Raw genomic sequence first — 12,600 nt, 5'->3', positions numbered from 1 at the left:
TCGAGCGCCAGGTCGAAGTAGAGCTCCACCGCATAGTAGTACCCGACCGCCACGGAGGAGGGCGGCGGCGGCGGCACGGCCGACGCGGAGTCGCGGGGACCGCGGGGGCGGCCCGTCCCCATGAGCTTCTGGAGGTTGAGCCTGATAACCGTGTCGGCGAAGAGGCGGGTGTCATCCTCGATGTTGCCGTCGGGGACGTCGACGACGTAGGACTCGAGCACGACGGTGCAGATCCCAGGGCCGGCGAGCTCGTTAACGGTGGTGACGGAGCGGTAGTTGCGGAGGCGGTGCTGGTGCTCGAGGAGGTCGAGGCGCTCGGTGCTGGTGCTGGCGGTGAGGCCGGAGATGACGCTGACCTCGCGGAGTCGGCCGAGGTGGAGGTTGTCGCTGGCCTCAGGATCCGGGCGCAGCGCGCAGTTGCGGATGAAGTGCTTGTACACCTGCGGGCAGTTGAAGAGGCATAGTGCTGGTCCATTGCCTTGGGCTCGAGCCTGTGAGAGATGCTGGTCAAAATTGGTCAACACGACCTCCGCGCATATGCCTTAGAGACAAAGGGTACAATGGATATTTTCGCTGCCTGGACCCGCTTGTAAGAGCCCTCAAACGGCCAAAACCGAAGGAAATAGGGATGGAATGGCATGGAGGGACAAACAAAGTTGCACTTGGGCATACAGGTGTCGACGAACCTTTTAGGGGCATGAAGGTTAGACCCAACTTTCTTAATGGCACACAGGTAAAAGACTCCCATCTGTCAGGGAGCCCGCCGCGTCTCCGGGCAGCCCGATCCGCGCCGCCGCGGGTGGCTGCTCGCCGCCGCTCCCGCGGGGGACCGCACGTCGTGGGCCTGGAGTGCGCCGCCGGGGCCTTGCCCATGACACCGGGCGGCCACCGCTGCCGGGTCCGGTGCCGCCGAGTCCATCCCCGGGGCAACGTGGGGGCTCCCTCGCGCCGCCACAGCAAGTCGACGTCGCTCCCTCCTCTTCGTTGTCGCTTGTAGGAGGGCGACTGCGGGGACTTCCAACTGGGTCAGCGCGTGCCCCTCCTCCCTTCACCCTACCTCACCCTGGTCGTGTTCCGGTCGCTCTTCAAGGATGGCCAGGGGACCCGCTTGTCGCCAGTGCCTCCCGACCTGCTGTCATGGGTCGCTCGCTCTTCTATCAATGGTTGTCACTCGTGGGGTCATGCCTCCTCTAGCCGTCTTCTTCGCTGGCAGGGACGAGAGGATGTGTCTTCGTCTTCCCCATGGTGCTTCGGGTTGCCACCTCATCGTTGAGTGTTGCTAGGAAAAGGGAGGGCTTCAGCGTGGGCTCCTTTGGCGGGCCCGCTGGCTTCCCCTTTGGCCGCCTGGTTGCTTCATGGTCGTTTTTTCGATCGTCGTGATGGTGGCCCCTTTCTACTGTGCCCGCGGATGTTCCTCATCGTCATCGCCATAGATTACTCGCTGCCATCCCATCACTTTGGCTATCATCCAAGCCTCGGCGGTCTGCTGTGCGGAGTTGGTTTTGGGGGGCCTTTGGCGAGAGCCTATTCGTGCATTTGCCAGGACCGACGTCGATTGCGTCCTTGGACGTAGCTCACCTCGCTGGAGGCGTTGTTGCAGTCACCAAATCTAGCAGTTTTTACCAGGTGAAGACTTGGTCTGCTCCCCCGGAGACAGATGGACTATGATGGCGTTGGCGTCGTTTCCTCCCTGGAGGTATCGTCTTGCAGGACCTCCTCACTCTACCTCTGCTGGCTTTTGGTTGTTAGACAGTCGGTGACATGCAAGTGTTCATGGCCTCTTTCTCCCCTGCAGGCTACAGTCATCTTAGGTCGTGTTTTGTGTGGTGGTGGTGAGGTGGTTTTCTTTTTAGCTGTCGTGTTTGTGTTGTTTGTCATCGGTCGTGGCTCTTATAACTCTGCACTTTGAGGTTTCTCTTGAAACTGCATCGTTGTAATTCTCCTCTTCTTAATGAAAAACGTGCCATGCACGTCTTAAAAAAAATCTGAGCTGGGATTGGGATGGTTTGGAATCTTCAGCATGACTCCTTACCACCCAAGGCACACGGCACACCACACCCTTGCCACAGGAGCTACGGCTCGTAGTTGAGTCCTTGTGGTGTATTTGTTGTACCATCGACATTAAAAAGGGAAAGAGATGGTTGACTTGCGGTCAAGGCACACCAAGTAGGACTTGGTCAGTGTTCAAGTGCCGTGGACCAACTGATCTAGTCAATATATATGGAGGCGTGGGGCTGGTGCTGTGTATACATATGGTTGATGAGTCTCTGTGCACCGTGCGTGATGGCTGAGTGAGAAACAATGAAGAGACCAGAAGCTGCGGCCGGCGGAGAAATTTCCATCCCAATATGCCCGGGGCAGAGGAGGGCGAGGGCTGCTGCTAAGCGGGAGACAAGGCTCAACTGGTTCGTGTGCTTCGTTGCCTTTGGAGAGTGGGCAGGAAACGCCTTTGGCACGCTAGCCTTCCTGTGGGCGACCGTCGTCCTGCTTGGCGGGTTCTGCACAGCACTCAACGCCGAGGATTTCTGGTTTGCCACGGTCATGATCTTCATAGAAGCCTTCAGGTGCGTAACGTATGCCTCTCTCCCTTTCATTTGAGAATGAACACAACAGTAATTGTGCTACTCGATTCTAATATTGAGTTACATGATATGAAAATAGAGTCAGCTCAAATGATATTCTGTATACACTAGCAGACTAACTGATGGGAAACCCTACAACTATGCAGTTAGATTTGGAAATAGATAGCTGTCACCCTCTAGGCTCATTTCTTTTGTTGTCTATGCACACACAGAATATTCAGCAGCAACTACAAATTGGACCATCAATCGTTATTTGGGACTACAAGAGCTGTCAAATTTATAAGATCGATTGGTCTAATGTTCGTGCAGCCGCAGGAATGGAATGAAGTGGTGGCCATTGTCGGTTTGTTCTGTAGCCTCATTATGCAGTTTCCGTTGGGGGCATTTCCAACCTTGCTCCTAGGGGTGGCAATAATTTTTGCGAGCAAGATGCAGTTTCCAGGTGCTCTTCAGCTAACGAGCTGCCTGCAACAGCACCAACGGTTGCTCTTGTGGGCTCTCCTAGTTGCCCTCTTGCTCATCACTGGCCTACAGATACACACATCAATAGAACATATATACAGAGACAGACATGGCACACCCCTCAGAGCAATGAGAGTTTATACAATAATGTGGCCACTTGATAGGAGGGACACGCTGGTGGATCTGCTACTTTGGTGTCTTTTCCAGTTAGTACTGGTTCTTGCAGTGCTGCTGCTCAACCTGAGGCCCCAAAAAATTGCCAACCTGACAGGTAGCCCGTGTGGCCGCAAGCTACTGTCTTCGGCCAAACTGATTTTAGCCCTTTGTTTGGGCGGTGATATGCTGTTTTTGCATAGTCCTCTTCAAGGCTTGGGCATATCGTTGATTATACTGGTACTATCACTTGGCAGCCTACAGACTCCAGTGGACAGTACCCTCTTTGGTCGCTGGGCTAACATCTTCCTGTATATATGCTTCCTTGGGGAACTGGAATCGACTTCAAGTCCATGCATGATGGTTGTGATAATAATGTTAACAGTCATACTGGTCGGCAACTTGCAGATCCCGGCAGCTGTTGCACGAATTGTGCTCTCCTCCTTGCGCCTGTCCGATCTAGTAGCTCTCAACGTATACCCACAAGGGAAGGACAGTAACCGGAACCTGGTGCCATCTATCATGGTATTCTACGTGCTGGCACTGTGCCAAGGGACACTCTACCTGATGGCATGCATAGTCGAGCTCTTCGGCTTCTTCCCTCGCAGATCGCTCGTCCGTCATTCAAGGTTCAGAGGTCAGTGGGGAGCAAGGGCTGTCAACGTGTACTACCAGTGTGCCTACGTCACATGCATGGAAACCGGCGTGCTCGCTGCAGGGAGAACGATGAGCCTAGCGAACTTCTCCATTGAGTCCCTGAGCTCTACCTCACGTGAAATGCAGCTAGCAGGGGTTTCTGTCCTTGACGCCCTCCTGCAGCAGAGGAACTTCAGTGAAGAGCTCCTCCTGAGAATCTCCAGCTCCAGCAACGTGGTGCGCACCTTGGTCGGTATGCTCGGCTGGACAGCTCAACAAGACAGAGATATCAGGCTGTTCGCTGCCAGGGTCATTGCCGAGCTCGCGGGCAGCCTCAGACTTGCTTCAGTTCCCAGCATGCTGAAGCTTGTGTCATCATTATTAGTTGATGCCGAGAATCAACCAGCTTGGCATCACCATCAGCAAGATTTCTTGTCCCATGCCATCAGCGTCAGCATCAACGGGGAGAATGTTGCGGATAATCAATCGCGAGGGCAACAATCTTCGGCACAACCAGTTCATGGTAATGGAGGAAACTTAGATAACCAAACAACGCAAGGAGAAGGTGATAATGGAGGGTGCTCCTTGTTATGCCAGTGTTGGCAGCGGATGAAAGAGAAGCACTGGTCCATTCCGAAAGAGCCACCCTTGACACATCAGGACTCCTTCACTGTTCTGGGCATGTTAATCTTAGAGAGGCTTGCCTATGATATTGACAACTGCACAGAAATTAGTAGAGCCACGGACCTCATCTTTAAGATCACAGGATTCGTAAGCTACACGTCCGACACAGTAGGGGATGATGACGTGCAGCAGAAAGCAGTGATCTGTTCTTCACTGAATCTGATAAGGAGGCTTTCAATCACAGAGGGGAAAATAGGCACTATGCTCCGGCAAGAGCTGTGGGAGAGCCCCTTCTTGCTGGGCAACCTCGCCAGTATCTTGGAGGACAACCGAAGCGATCCTCAGATATGGAAGCCGGCGGTAGATATCATAGCCATGTTTGCCTTGGATGAGGAGGCAAGGCAGGAGATCGGCCACACCAAGGTGATCATTAGCAAGTTGGTGCATTTGTTTCTTGGGCGAGATGGAACAACCAATGTGTACTATGGTCAGCAGCTGCGGACAGCGTCAGGAGAAGCACTGGCAAACCTTGCAATGGGGAGCACTGCAAACTGCTCGGCGATCTTGGAGGAGCCAGGATATGAACTTGTCAAGGATATAAAGAACATGATTTCTGATGATGAGTACCGATGTGTTGCGACAAGTGTATTGCAGAATCTTTGTGCGCTCTCCAGAGATGAGCTGCGCTGTCCAGGTGCAAGGGACCACTTGTCTTCTGCCTTGACAGTGGTGAGTCCCTTAAAACTACTTGAGTTTTGTTTTCCATTTTTCACTTGCTCATTTTAGCTGTACTAAATTTGTGTGCGCATATATGTCTTCATTGATACACACTGAGTTACCTGACACTGTTAGCACACCACGCAGGTGATGGAGAAAATAATGACCGCAGAAGGCAAAGAACTGGAGAGTCTGATCAGCCTCGCTTCGCAAATTGGTGACGTCATCCCAGAATGCTTTGCTCACGAGCTGGAGTCAAATACCAATGGAACAGGACTTGTTCAAAAGCTGGTGTATACGCTCAACTCCAACAAGAAGCCCTGTCCAAAGTATCCAAGGATGAGAAGGGCCATAATCCAGATCACGATATCCTTTGTAGAATGGTGTCCTCGATACGCTACTATCTTCGCTGTGGAAGGGATGGCTGAAGCACTGTCCAAGGTAGATAGGACCCCATCAAAAGTAGAAAAGTACAGGGCCTTCTTGGGCAACACAGGAGTGGTTTTGGAGAGTGGCTTACCTCTGACTATCCTAGTAGCTAAGGCAAAAGGGCTAATTGATTCTGCAACTGCAACTCCAACTCCAAGTGCTCAACAAGGCGACCATGTATGATAAAACATTATTGATGGTTCTTGATTCAACTAAGCACGTAGCAAATTTCTATTATGTGAAGCACGGAGAGATTGTGACTAGAATTTACTGTTGGATCCTGATATAAGCTGAGTAATGAAGCTCCTTGATTAAAAAAATAATGTGGAATAACTGATGCTCTGACACTGCATGTACGTAGTAGAATGAAGACTTGGACTGAAGCTATGCCATGGTAAAATCAGGATTCATTGTTATGAGAGTTATGTGCTGATGTTGCACAAGGCTTGAATTATGGGAACTGAACTACTGAACTGCATCTGCATGCATTGTGCTGCTTCACCATATTGTCAACAAAATGAAGTGGCATAATTGCGCTTCTCTGCCATTAAACATGTAACTTTTTATGTAATCATTTTTTTAAAAAAAATAGTTGAGCTGAAGCCCCTGTTTCAGGGGGGAAAACATTGCACTACCTCAAGAGTTGCACATATGCCTCTGATCCAAGAAATGCTAAATGGGAAACACATTTAGCGGAGCAAATTAACAACACAGATAATGGAATTTGGAAATGGATGCATACTGTGTAGCCACACTGCAGCATCTGTTCACTTCACCATGCCTGTTTTGCAAACAGACACAGATCAGCATCTGTCCTTTGAGCCGTAACCCCGACGATAGCTCGTGACGCACCAGGATAGACAGTGATCAAGATCAACGCCACGAGGTCCCCAGATCGGCATGTCGCCTTTGGATCGACGAGGCTCGGATGTTACCTCCATGAGATGAACCGGGCTATCGTCCATGTAACCAAACAAGCTGTTGAATCCCAGGTAGATTGTGTCAGCGCTGATGGATGGGAACACGGAAGGCGAGACGGAGAGGGCGCGTTCCCAGCCGATGAACACCGCGCGCCCACCGAGCCCGCGGACGGGCACTAGCTTCCTCGCGTCCATGTCGACCCGGTACACCTCGTAAGGCTCGTGTCTTCTACGCACGCGTGCTCGGTCGACGAGCGTCAGCTCGCCGCCATTGTCCATCAGATGCACGGTGTCCATCATGATCCCCCGGATAACGGCCTAGACAGCTCGGCGGCGACGGCCAGCCGCGGCGGATGGTCGTCGGCGCTGGTCTCCACCACCATCACGACCCGATTCGTGGCGCAGTAGAACCGGCCGGCGAAAGACATGGCTGGCGAGAGGTATGTGCCACGATCGACCACTGCCCATTGCGCATCGCCTGGCTTGGCGACAGCAAGCGTCGTGATCCCGGCGAAACAGACCGCGATGGTGCAGTCGTCGGCGAGGAAAGTGCCTGAGATCTCCGCCAAGTCTCCTCCGTCACGGCGTCGCTCCAGGTCACGCTGGGTCATCAGAGCGGTGGCCGGCGGGAGGTCGGCCGCCTGGCGGGTGAACGGGTTCAGCAGGCGGACCACGCAGGTGACCCTGTCGAGGAGGACGAGGAGCCCCTCGGTGGTGAGCCCGAACACGTCGTGACCGCGGAGCTCCGGGAGGTGCACGTATCTGCAGCAGCCGGTGCTGACGTTCATGAAGCAGCGGCGGTACGGAGAGCCTCTCTTTGTCCTGAGCATGGTCCACTGGCGCGGGTGGAAGCGGCGGTCAAGGACGCCGTGCTCGCGCGGGTCCGTGGAACACAGCCGCCACGGACGGCAAGCTGCGCGAAAGGACACGTAGTCGGCGACGTCGGCGGCGAGGAGGCGCTCGGAGATCAGCCCGGCGGGCCCATCGCTGAGATTCGCCCAGTCTCTCGAGGAGGCAGAGGGAATCGTGTCGGGAGACGGCGGGACGGGAGGCGATGGGACACCGATGGCACTGCGTGCTCGCTTCGCACCCCAAGTAGGGATCCGTGCGGATGAACAGCAGCAGACTGCCAGGTCGTGAGCGTCCTGGGTCGCTTCGCCTGTGCAGAGGGGATGCGGGCTTGGGAGGCCGCCGCTCTCTTCGCCGCACGAGAGGCCCGGTCATGGCTGCCTCGCTTTGATCCCCGAGAGGTCCTGGCGGAGCGTGGTGGGTAGCCCGGAGCCACAGCGTCGCCTGGGCTCGTCCCTCGTGCGCTCGACGCCAGCTTCCGCATCTTGTAGCGTCGCCGCCGGTACAGTCAGGGTTGCTCTCCGAAAGGTCGCTAATTTTAGTTTGGACTTTGGAGAAGTGACTTGCCTGTTGGGTCCTGTGGCGCGTGAGTCCGACACCGACCTTAGTTGCACAAGCATACGAGTTGTACACGTGGTTACCAAATTCATTTGATTCTCCTTCAAACGAATAGGATAAACACCGGGACTCAATCCTGGTATCCCTAACAAGTTGCAACTAATTATTTCGGTTCCACGCTCTACTGTACAGAGTTCACGGCATGGAACCACAAGTCCACAGCATTTGCCCGTGGCGGGGACGGCTCCGCGCTCGTGCTTATTCTCTGGAGCTGCGGACATGGCACTATCTACAGAGCAGACTGGAACAGCATCTCGGCCAGCTCCTGCACCAGGAAACCACAAGATCATACAATCAGCAACCATCATTCCAAAGCTATTTGTATTGTTACTACGACTGTGTGATGCACCAACACCAAGAGGACGCCTGGACTGTCGTTCCCATTTACCTGCTTGCCGGATGGAACAGTGGGTTCACCCCACTCCAGAACCTTCTTTTCTAGCGTCTCAAAGTCTCCTTTCCCGGCCTGTTTGAAACCAAACAGCAGAGTTACAGCCTGTCGATCTCAATCCTCTGAGGGTAAGAAATCAAACTCCCGAACTTGTAACTTGCCGTACCTCGATCAAGGCACCAATCTCACTGTCAAAGCTCTGGTAGCGCTTGCGCACAAGCTCATCCAAGGAACCATCCTGGCATCACAAAACAAAAATTTTGATTCAGAAACCTGCATATGAAAACTGCAGCAGGTCATAACGCTTTCAGTTACCTCAATCAGCTTGGCGACGTTACGGAGGCCACGGGCCAGGGTGTCCATTCCTGAGATATGAGCAATAAACATGTCCTCAACATCGGTACTTTCCCTCCGCCTGTCATCATAAAAGAATTACCATTAGTTTCACTTGAATTAGAGATCAGTTCAGAACAACAATCAATGACAATGTGCACTAACAATTTGGCATCAAAGTTGAATCCACCAGGTGCAAGTCCACCCTGTTGACAAACCGAGATGAAGCAAACTTATGAGTGACATATTAATATTGAGCAAATTCCCTTAGTGCCACAGAAATTTTGACGAGTTCCTTGTGTGCCACAAAATTTTTCGAATTCCCCTCAGTGCCATTGAATCTATGATTCATTCTTGAATATAAAAAAGGAAACCTAAACAAGTAGTTGACAGGCAACTTCTCATGAGAAAGCAGATTCATGCCACTCACATTCTTAACTACAGTTGACATAACCAAAGTGGCCTCTGCGATGTCTGTCATGAACTGATCTGTGTCCCAGCCTGTCCATAAGGAAAAGGTAAAGTTACTATGTATGCCTCAATTTTTCTTTTCTTCTGTCTAAAAAAAATATGCTTGTATGTTCCCAGTGTAACACAAAGAAGAATATCAGGTCAGATGCTTATCAATCAAAGGAGTTGCAGACAACATTGAAACATACCGACTTGTGGATCACCAGTGTTTGCATCAATATTTCCAAGCAGCCCATTAATCCGTGCAGTCTCCAGTTCATGATGGCAGCTGCAAGTTTAAAATGCAGTTATGATAATATCACTTCAAGCTATTACACGGTTGAAGCTACACAAGAAAGCAAGAAAAAAAAATTACCTATGTCCAGATAGAGTAGCATGGTTGCACTCGACATTGATCTTGAACTCTCCTGTGTCATCATGAGATAGAGTAGCATGGATGGTTAAAATCACACAAGTTTCACTTGCTGAGAGGTGGTGTCAATGTATGTGCATCCAGAAAATATTGGAAGATTTGGTTGCGATGCTAATGATTTTTTCAACCAACAGCACAAACATTATATAAAAATTGAACAGGTACTGACATGCAGCTGAATGTTACCTATAAGACCATACTTCTGTAGGAAAGCGAATGCAGTTGCAACATCCCAGTCATACCTGCCAGAGGAAAGCAAGGATGAGTGCTTCTGAGTCCTGCAGATATTTTGCTAATCCTCTAAGTAACAAGCTTACTGGTGTTTTGTTGGTTCCTGTGGTTTAGGCTCTATCAACAATGTTCCTGAGATAACAAAACCTCAGTTCTATCACCGATTGTCATGGCGAAAACAATGTACAATGTCAAAGTTAGGGAAATTGGCACAGGTAAATAATAAAGCAACAGGACTGGATTACCATTAAATCCGATCTTCTTCTTGTAGTCAACAGCAGCTTGAAGAAAGTTGGCCTGGACAAATCCAGCAAATGAGCAAATAATTTGTGCCACAAGGCAAAGCAGAAACAAAAACGAATCAGCAAAATAAGTCCCACTATACCAGATGGTCAAGTTCTCTCTTCATGTCGGTATTCAGAAGAGTTTGGTACCCCTCTCTTCCACCCCAAAACACATAGTTTTCACCACCTAGGTAGTGAGTGACCTGTAAGGAGGTAAGGACCAATCAAAAACTGTCCTAAATGAAGGAAGATCAATACTGATGGCCAGAGATAACCAACCTCCAAAGCTTTCTTAACTTGTGCAGCTGCATAAGCATATACTTGAACCTCTGGGCTGCAACATTATTGAAGAGTTCTCTTAATCTCAAGTCACACTCTTGAGTCCATAACTTTGTCAAATACAAAAAAAAAATCCAAGATACCAACCTAGTAGCAGCTCCATGCATGTAACGTGGATGCAAAAAGAGTTGTGCGGTTCCCCACAGTGGCTTGATATTGGTCTCACCCTACATTTAGTTCAGATGAAACAGAAAATTGAGCAAACAGAGAAATGCAAAACACTGTCGTACAGCCCAAGTGCTAGCAATTTAAGATTACACTAACCTGGAGCTGCTTTGCCAGCTCAACTATCTCGTCCAAGTTAGCATTTGTTTCCTGCAATGTCAAATAACGGTATTAGGAAATTTCTGACAGTCAATTTACACCCAACCCCACAGAAATTCCATTAGTAGACCAAAGTTGTCAACTGTTTACAACAGTTCATCTTAACAAGTACCTAACATGGTAACGCCAAAAGATTCTCTATTGGTTAAATTATGTTCTGTTCCTAGTAAAACAAATTGGAGCTCTTGCTATGCCTAGTTAGTTGGGTACTTGATGAAACAGATGATCAAAATGAATCCTTCTTTTAGTTAGAGCGAGCATAGGAATGCTTATATAGCATCCCATAATAACTCGACAATGACCCTTAGCGACCTAATTAAATGTTGCAAGGTTGCATCTTAAAACCAGAATCCTAGGTAACTCTACCAAGACACATGAAGAACAACTGAAGGACACAACTACCCAGCCAATTAACCAATTTTAAGGCCGCATCTTAAAAATCTCCAGGATAACTCTACCAGACTACTTGATTGTATTTCGAGTTCATCTGTTAAAAAAACTGCAAACATGATTGAAGGACATACTTCGAGAGTTTTGCCATCTGGGGCAATATCTCTGTCATGGAAGCACCATTTGTCAACTCCCAGCTTCTCCATGAATTCGAAGTGAGCTCTCACTGCAATACCAGTTCAACCAGACGTTAGTTCCAACAAACGAATTGAAACATAACCTGGAAGGCTGAAACCAAACAAAATTTAGGTGATGATCATACTTCTTCTCTTAGCCATGGCCAATGAATTTGTGCCATCCTCCCAAGGCCAAGCCTTTGTAGGGGCACCAAAAGGATCAGCACCGGTACCACGGAACGTGTGCCAGAATGCAACACTGAAGCGCATCCAATCCTAATGCAGGAAAAGCACCTAAATAAGTTGACCTTATCTGCACTTCCTCTACAGTGTAAAAGTTGACTTTGCAGTCTAAAGGGGATATATTGAAAATGCGTATAGCCAAAATATGGAGTTCACAGATCATACCTTCATCTTCTTTCCAAGAATCACTTCCTCTGCATTATACCACTTATAAGCAAGAGGGTTCTTGCTTTTTGGACCCTGCAGACAATTATCAATTGTTCAAGGACAATGGTTTAATTCACAACGATTTGTTAACATCACGCCTCATTCTAGTTGAAGAATCTGAATTTTCATGGTCTCACCTCATACTTTATTTTTGGGATGCCAGGGAAGAACTCCCCCTCCCAATCATCTGAAGCGCCACCCTCGCATTTCCTATCGAGGTCGGCAGGGCAAGTTTGCTGTGCAGCAATCTGAAAGAAAAAGGACAGACCCAAAATTAGAACCGCATTGTCCATGAATACAATCACCATGGTTTTTTTTTTTGGAAATTAATCACCATGGTTATGAAATAGTAAAAAGTCAAGTAGCAACTCACCACAGCAGATAGGCACAAAGGTGACGCCAGCAGGAACAGCAGCAAAAGCTTTGAGCCCTTCATGCCGGGCTTAGATCAGGCAGGGTCGCTAACATGTACACCCGATAATTTTTGCAAAAACATCTAAAGTTAGTAATTGTAACTGCTTCAGATCCGAACACAAATAGCTTACAGTAGGGTTTGGGGTGCTCCGTTTCGCGCGGCTGGAATGGGAAGAGAAGGGGCGGGCATACCTGGCGGGTTCGTCGCCGGCAAAGGACCCGGCGAAGGGCGCCGCCAGCAAAGCCGTCACCGCGCACTCCGCCAGGAATGGAAGTCCGAGAGAGAAGGGAGGTGATCAGGTGAACCCGTGGTACGCGGAGCGGGCCGGGGGGCGAGAGATGAGCGAACGCCCAGGCAATTAAAGTAGGAATCCCGTTAAACTAGTAGTTGGATA

General features: G+C 50.0%; 2 protein-coding genes across 2 annotated transcripts; one reads left to right on the top strand and one right to left on the bottom strand.

Moving 5' to 3' along the window:
- The first annotated feature begins 777 nt into the window (after positions 1–777).
- Positions 778–5,849, top strand: LOC117845067 (uncharacterized). The gene is made up of 4 exons (XM_034725953.2): positions 778–1,696; positions 1,796–2,564; positions 2,795–5,186; positions 5,322–5,849. The coding sequence occupies exons 2-4, from the start codon at positions 2,302–2,304 to the stop codon at positions 5,784–5,786; spliced, it is 3,120 nt and encodes a 1,039-aa protein (XP_034581844.1). The 5' UTR covers positions 778–1,696; positions 1,796–2,301; the 3' UTR covers positions 5,787–5,849.
- Positions 5,850–8,009: 2,160 nt separating this feature from the next.
- Positions 8,010–12,596, bottom strand: LOC117845068 (xylose isomerase). Its single transcript, XM_034725954.2, has 21 exons — positions 12,398–12,596; positions 12,165–12,252; positions 11,929–12,039; positions 11,750–11,824; positions 11,488–11,617; positions 11,300–11,391; positions 10,716–10,766; positions 10,539–10,618; positions 10,392–10,446; positions 10,214–10,315; positions 10,074–10,125; positions 9,915–9,960; positions 9,784–9,839; positions 9,541–9,592; positions 9,374–9,453; positions 9,145–9,215; positions 8,880–8,920; positions 8,697–8,796; positions 8,548–8,619; positions 8,379–8,456; positions 8,010–8,255 (listed from the first exon to the last, which is right to left on the bottom strand). The coding sequence occupies exons 2-21, from the start codon at positions 12,225–12,227 to the stop codon at positions 8,220–8,222; spliced, it is 1,443 nt and encodes a 480-aa protein (XP_034581845.1). The 5' UTR covers positions 12,228–12,252; positions 12,398–12,596; the 3' UTR covers positions 8,010–8,219.
- Positions 12,597–12,600: the final 4 nt, after the last annotated feature.

This window comes from Setaria viridis, chromosome 2 (assembly GCF_005286985.2).
Source record: "Setaria viridis chromosome 2, Setaria_viridis_v4.0, whole genome shotgun sequence".
NCBI classification, from domain to species: Eukaryota; Viridiplantae; Streptophyta; class Magnoliopsida; order Poales; family Poaceae; genus Setaria; species Setaria viridis.
Note: the sequence above shows the minus strand (reverse complement) of the source record. Positions and strands in the feature narration are given on the sequence as shown.

Bases quoted from the DNA above. Each gene is read 5' to 3' on its own strand.
- LOC117845067 (XM_034725953.2), top strand. From the start codon at position 2,302: ATGAAGAGACCAGAAGCTGCGGCCGGCGGAGAAATTTCCATCCCAATA. The intron at 2,565-2,794 runs GTGCGTAACGTA...ATGCACACACAG, and splicing joins ATCTTCATAGAAGCCTTCAG to AATATTCAGCAGCAACTACA. The intron at 5,187-5,321 runs GTGAGTCCCTTA...CACACCACGCAG, and splicing joins TGTCTTCTGCCTTGACAGTG to GTGATGGAGAAAATAATGAC.
- LOC117845068 (XM_034725954.2), bottom strand. From the start codon at position 12,227: ATGAAGGGCTCAAAGCTTTTGCTGCTGTTCCTGCTGGCGTCACCTTTG. The intron at 10,316-10,391 runs GTTGGTTATCTC...ACCTCCTTACAG, and splicing joins AAGTTAAGAAAGCTTTGGAG to GTCACTCACTACCTAGGTGG. The intron at 10,126-10,213 runs GTATAGTGGGAC...GGATTTGTCCAG, and splicing joins AGAGAGAACTTGACCATCTG to GCCAACTTTCTTCAAGCTGC.